Below are 6,000 nucleotides of genomic sequence, written 5' to 3' on the forward strand. Positions count from 1 at the left end.
TAAACCAAGGTATCACTGTAGTCAAACTAATAGATAGATAAAAACCTATTTACTCTTAAATTAATTGTCAATGACTTTGTTCATCGACATTGAGACTGGTTGATTAATTTTGCCAGCCCTATCAGAATCAGAATCAGAAAACCTTTATTCGTCCCACAATGGGGAAATTTGCAGTCCACAGGAGCAATTGAAAGGGGGTGGGGTGGGGGGTGAAAGGATAGAAAACAAGATATTCTAAGCATAACAAAATAAAAATGTCAACTGTATACTGTGCAAATGTAAATGTGCAAAACCGTTTCATAAAAAAACTGTACATAGTGCAAGTATCAAGAAATGCATATTGATATATTGCATCAACCCATATTTACAATTGCCCAGTTTTTTGTAGTACTCAATCATGCAAGTTTTCACGGATATCAACCTTCAACTGCGTCCCCAAAGTTAAACCAATTTTGCTAGTACAATACAGTTCCTGTCATCTTGGGTTCCATTTGGAAATCTCCTTTGAGGAAACTAATCACAACCGAACCAAGAATGGTCTTGATATCATCATGGACCCTACAACAACCTCCCAGGTCTTCTGTGTATGATGCAGATGCCAATGAGGACATCCAAATCATTCTCAACCACTGTTATCCATACATGCTTCAGATGCGGCCAGTCTTCAAGGTCCGTTGTCTGTGGATTTTTTTTTCCTGGTGAAGAAGCATGTTCCCTTAAATGTGTGCACATTTCAGACTAGTGGCCGGCGCTCCGCCAGGACGTGGTGGATTCCATACCAGTTACTTCCAAATGAGACATGTCGCAACTTTCTCTTCCCCCATTGCTCTGAGGAGGATTCCCACATTTTTTCTTGTCAGAACGAGGAAGTGCTCCATGGAAGTACACGCACGTTCCCAGAGTTTTTTCCCCCCTTTTTAGAAATTAACGTTGATGACATTAGACATTGATGTAAATCGTTCCCAGTCAAGCCACTGGACTGGATTGACACCCTAGAGCAGGTGTCGGGAACCAATGGCTCGCGAGCCATATATGACTCTTTTGATGGCTGCATTTGGCTCGCCGATAAACCTAAATACATATTCTCGCTTTTTCGCTGTTCATTTCCTGTTTGGGCGGTATTTGGCGGAAAGCGCAATTTTGATTGGATGATACTGACCTATGGCCGTTGATGTCGAAACAGGTAAACACCTCCTTTTAAATAAGCCTGACGAGTAAAAAAAATGAAGAGTAATGTACACTTCAGGTTGAATGCACGGAAGGATTCGCCTTTGTGGAAAGAAAAAGTTCTGCCGTGATTCTAATTTGCAATGAAACAATACCATGAATGAAACAGTTCAATATCAGTGGCACTTTGACAAGCCACATGCTCACGTTTGCATCAATATACTTGTGTGAAAGAAAGCAGAAAGCAAGTGTGCTAGCTAATGAGCATCGTACAGGCTAGCTAGCAGTAGCTTCGCCTATGGACCCGGCAAGTTCACTTTCATTACGATTGTTTGGCTTTACCAATCATGAGGAACGGAAAACGATTCATATTAATGGTGAGTATTAAAACACAGAGTTATTTTAAATAATATACTCTGACATTTTGTTGAAATCACGTGTGCGTGTGTATGTGTGGCTCTCACTGAATAACATTTCGAAATATTTTACTTTTAAGGCTCTCTTAGTCAAAAAGGTTCCCGACCCCTACCCTATAGCATTCCCTGACCCCCTCTGAAACTTCACCGGCCTGGGTTGAATTTATTTTGGGAGCGAAAGGGCAACAATGTAGGGCAACTAAGTTTTCATGCTCTGGAGGTGTATTTTGCAATTTGTACTATTGTGCCGAATGCACATACAAATCAAAGCACATCCTTTTTTTCCCTAACAAAAACACATTTTCATCTTCCGTCTTTTTATCCAATGAGTCAAACACCCTAAGCATGTCAAGCTGCACAAAATACACACACACCTTTTTAGATGAGGTATCCTCCTTTTTTGTTTACAGGTTCCTCTTTCTTTTCAAATGATTCTTCGTGCGCTGAATGAAGTTATCATTTCATCTCATTTTCCGTACCGCTTATTCCTCATTAGGGTCGCGGGGGTTGCTGGAGCCTATCTCAGCTGTCTTCGAGCACGAGGCGGGGGACACCCTGAATTGGTTGCCAGCCAATCGCAGGGCACACAAAGACATACAACAGTCACTCTCACACCTAGGGACAATTTGGAGTGGTCAATCTGCCTGCCATGCATGTTTTTTGGAGTGTGGGAGGAAACCGGAGGACCCGGAGAAAACCCACGCGGCTCCGGGGAGAACATGCAAACTCCACACAGGGAGGCCGGACCGGGACGTGAACCGGCGACCTCTGCACTGTGAAGCCGGTTAGTTGCACAAAATGTTTTGACCACAACACATAAAAATATTCAATGTGGTCAAAACTTCTTCAGACGCCTCAGGAACCAGGGTTATCTTTGGCCACGATGACTGAGTGGTAACTGCATGCATACTTCGTCCTCATTAAACTGTATATTCATTTCATTAGGTTTGGCAGAAGCATGAGAGCCTCCTGAAACCATGAGCACATTCACGTTCACCATAGACATATCCAGTTCCATGCCCAAGGTCAATGGCTCAAATTTTGTCCTGAATTTGTTTGAATTGCATGTTTAGGAAATACAGTGATACCTTGGCTTACGAACTTAATTGGTTCTCAGACAAAGTGTGTAAAGTGAAAAAGTGTGTATCCTAAAAATTAATTTCCCATTGGAAACCATTAAAGTGAGAATAATCCATTCCCAGGTCCCCATAAAACATAATTTTCTACTTTCTAATTTTCTAAACCTTAAAACTACACAAAATATACCTCATTTTATGTATAATAAATGTGCTATGGTATAATTAAAGAAATAAACTGTACTATATAATAAAGTCATTTTATTTAACTTTGTGATGGTCGTTAATGGTTTGATGGAATGGAGTGGCCGGTTTCCTCAGCATTAAACACTTGATGAGAAACGTAACCTTTTACCATCTTGAGGAATGATCCCTTGTATGTACTTTCTCCGTGATCATTTTATCTAGTTCCTCATCAATTGTTTTCTGTTTAGCTGGGTTGATAGCTTTTTGCATGTGCGGGGAATAGTGGACAAAAAAGTCGGCAGTCTTTTTCTTTATGGAGAATGGCTTCACTCTCTCTATCAGTAAAGCCCACCCCCTCACTGCTGCGTTCTTGACCAATCACGTGGCTTTAACCGAAGACTGGGGGCGGGGAATAGAGGACTAAAAAAAAGTCGGCTGCCATTTTGTTGTGAGAAGAATGGGCTCGTTCGCGAACGACACATCACTCATTGTGGCAGCTCTGTGTGTTTACCGAAAAAAAGTTCACATGCCAAGGTAAAATTTTCATAAATTTAACATTCGTAAACCAAAATGTTCGTAATCCAAGGGGTTCGTAAACCGAGGTATCACTGTAACAGTGAACATTTGACCGGTTGGTTAGTTGGTCCCTGTTAGCACCCTAAAATGATTCCACCAGCCTCTCTCCGTTCGGATGCTCCTCCTGACGTCATCACGAGAGGGCTCTTGATTTGAGCACAAGAGGACACGCCAGGAGTTCCATCTCACGCCCTCACAGCAATTGAACAATTAATGCGTTTGACAGTATGCTGCGCATTGCTAAGTGTTGTGTGAAAAGGCCTTAACGGTGTGTTGAACAGTTAACTATTTGCTGATTTCCATTTTTGTGTTTTGTATTTATGGTTATGTCGTATTTTAAGACAAATGTTTACTGAAACACGGACTTTTACATTAGGATGCTTTGCCTTGAATACAAACTTGGGTCATGATGTTGCCATAGGAGTGGAACTGTATAGGGAAAATTAAATGGGACCATTGCGAAGACCATCTCCTTTCAGCACGTCTGTGTAAGCTCTCAGTCGTACAGGAGTGGTCCATCGATGAGAAGGTTTCTTCAGCCGTCATCTGTACAAAAGTGAAGGTTAACCTTCACTTTTGTACAGATGACGGCTGAAGAAACCTTCTCATCCATCTCCTTTCAGGTAATATTTATTGAATTTACTGATGTGGTTTTTTCATAAATATTTTGAAAGCTCCCAAATATCACACAGAAGATGCAGCATTGGATTGCTCATTTTAAGTAGAGGTCATTAATGTTCTGGTTGGTTCATGAACTGAAATGACGTGCCAAGAGGGTGTGGGCTTCAACTTTCTGGTCAGCAAGGTTTTGCATTCAAAACACTACCTCGTCAAAATACAATACAGCAGCTTCCCAAGTCAGATAGATGTTGGTTTGCATCCTCTTTGAGCATTTTGAGCACGTCTGCTACTCCGTAGGAGAAATTGCAGTAGGCCTACTGCCACACGACTCGATAGACGCTAACGTCCCTACCCTCCTCACAAGTCAAAGGAAAACATCTAATTAGAGAAGATACTAAACAACCTGCTGAAAAGAATTTATTATGTAGAGGCGACGGTTCTCTCCAGCGATGTAAATGTGCAAGCTCACGATTTATATTGACAAATGAATAATATCTTAAAAGAAAGATTACACAAACAGTCGAAACAGACGAACCCTGTGTCAAAGCGGTACCCTAGTCATGTCAATGAAATGCACGCGTAAAAAAACGCATCAAATATCACAAAATTCATGAATAATGCAGCTCATGGGCTCGGTGAGGTTGCACAGTCGTTACACCGCTCGAAATTATGCCACTTGCCAGTATCAAGGTAGCAACGTCCATAGAGATTAACAGGAAACAAAACACTTATCTTCAAAATAAAAGAATTTTTTTGTAGTGAGTCTCGTTGAAACACTTCCTAGTGGTGTGGACACAACACCTATTTTTGAAAGCATTTCCCAAACATCTGTGTTCCTTCTGTCGCTGAGAGCAGATTAGGATATATCGCCATAGCGCGAATGTATCGAATAAGTCGTTTAGTTGGATGTGCCATAAAGCATTTCCATGTCCCGTCGACGAAATGCAGGAAATGCATCCGTACAGAAATGCACGCCAGTTATTCAGAGATTATTCAAATTCTGACAGACCTGCTAGCTCCTAACGTAGACCAATGACAGCAAACAGAACCGGCTAGCATGCTGGCTAACCACGGCGAGCCCCTCTGCAGTGGAAAGAGCTATTTTCGTGACACAGTCGAGCAGCGGCACGCGACGGGTAGACGGCTCATGCCCGTACAATTTAGGAACATTAAATCACGTTTCCTCAAACGCTTTCTTACCAGTTAGAATTCCCACTCGGGTCTGATGGTCGTGATTGGTGAGCACCATTCCGTCCGTCGCCATATTTACAACCGCTGTCTGCACTGTGACAGCACATAAGAGAAACAGTGCTGGGGGGCGTTAGCTGCCTCTGCACCTCTGGAGGACGACTGCCTGCCCGTGCTGACGCGCGTACACGCGCGTCTCTGCACTTTGAAATCGTCCTTGATGCATTTTTAAGAAAAAAATGTTTTAGGTATCATCTGAAAAAAAAAACAGATTGGGTAATTTTACCAACTTCAGATCTGCTAGAAATAAAAACGCTACTTTTTTTCCCTACGTAAAAACACAGGCTTCACAAAAGAACATGTTTTAAATATTAGTTGCACGGATTATGTACAAAAATAAATTCCAGAATGAAATGGTCGGTCCCAACAACTAATCGTAACCAACAACGCTTAAAGGACAACCGACACCATTTTTTGTTTCCTAACTGACATCTGAAAAACGTTTTATAGCATCTAAAATACCCAAAACACACAGGCTGATATTTTTAGTCAAATGCAAAACACCAAAAAAATAACTTAACGCCGATGCGTATGTGGAACTGTTGCGGCTTGGAATTGAAGCAGATTTATGTGGAACAGGAGATGTGAGACAATCTCTTTTCGTCAATGGATGCTACAGCTGCGTGTTGCTTTCAACATTTAGCTTGTAGTCGACGTGCACATTCCACCATGACGTCCCTGATCCTCTGGTGGAAAGACGCTTTGATCCT

At 41.9% G+C, this 6,000-nt stretch overlaps 1 protein-coding gene across 2 annotated transcripts in view; it reads right to left on the reverse strand.

Annotated features, from left to right (window-relative positions):
- Window positions 1–5,362, reverse strand: part of gphna (gephyrin a) — a 94,820-nt gene extending 89,458 nt beyond the window's left edge. For both annotated transcript variants that reach the window (XM_089005167.1, XM_089005166.1), the window contains exon 1: window positions 5,243–5,362. In XM_089005167.1, coding sequence (XP_088861293.1) covers window positions 5,243–5,306 — 64 coding nt within the window. In that variant the 5' untranslated portion in view covers window positions 5,307–5,362. The remainder of the gene's footprint in view (window positions 1–5,242) is intronic.
- Between the last annotated feature and the right edge of the window lie 638 nt (window positions 5,363–6,000).

This window comes from Hippocampus bargibanti, linkage group LG09 (assembly GCF_051943395.1).
Source record: "Hippocampus bargibanti isolate YZ-2025 linkage group LG09, ASM5194339v1, whole genome shotgun sequence".
NCBI lineage: Eukaryota > Metazoa > Chordata > Actinopteri > Syngnathiformes > Syngnathidae > Hippocampus > Hippocampus bargibanti.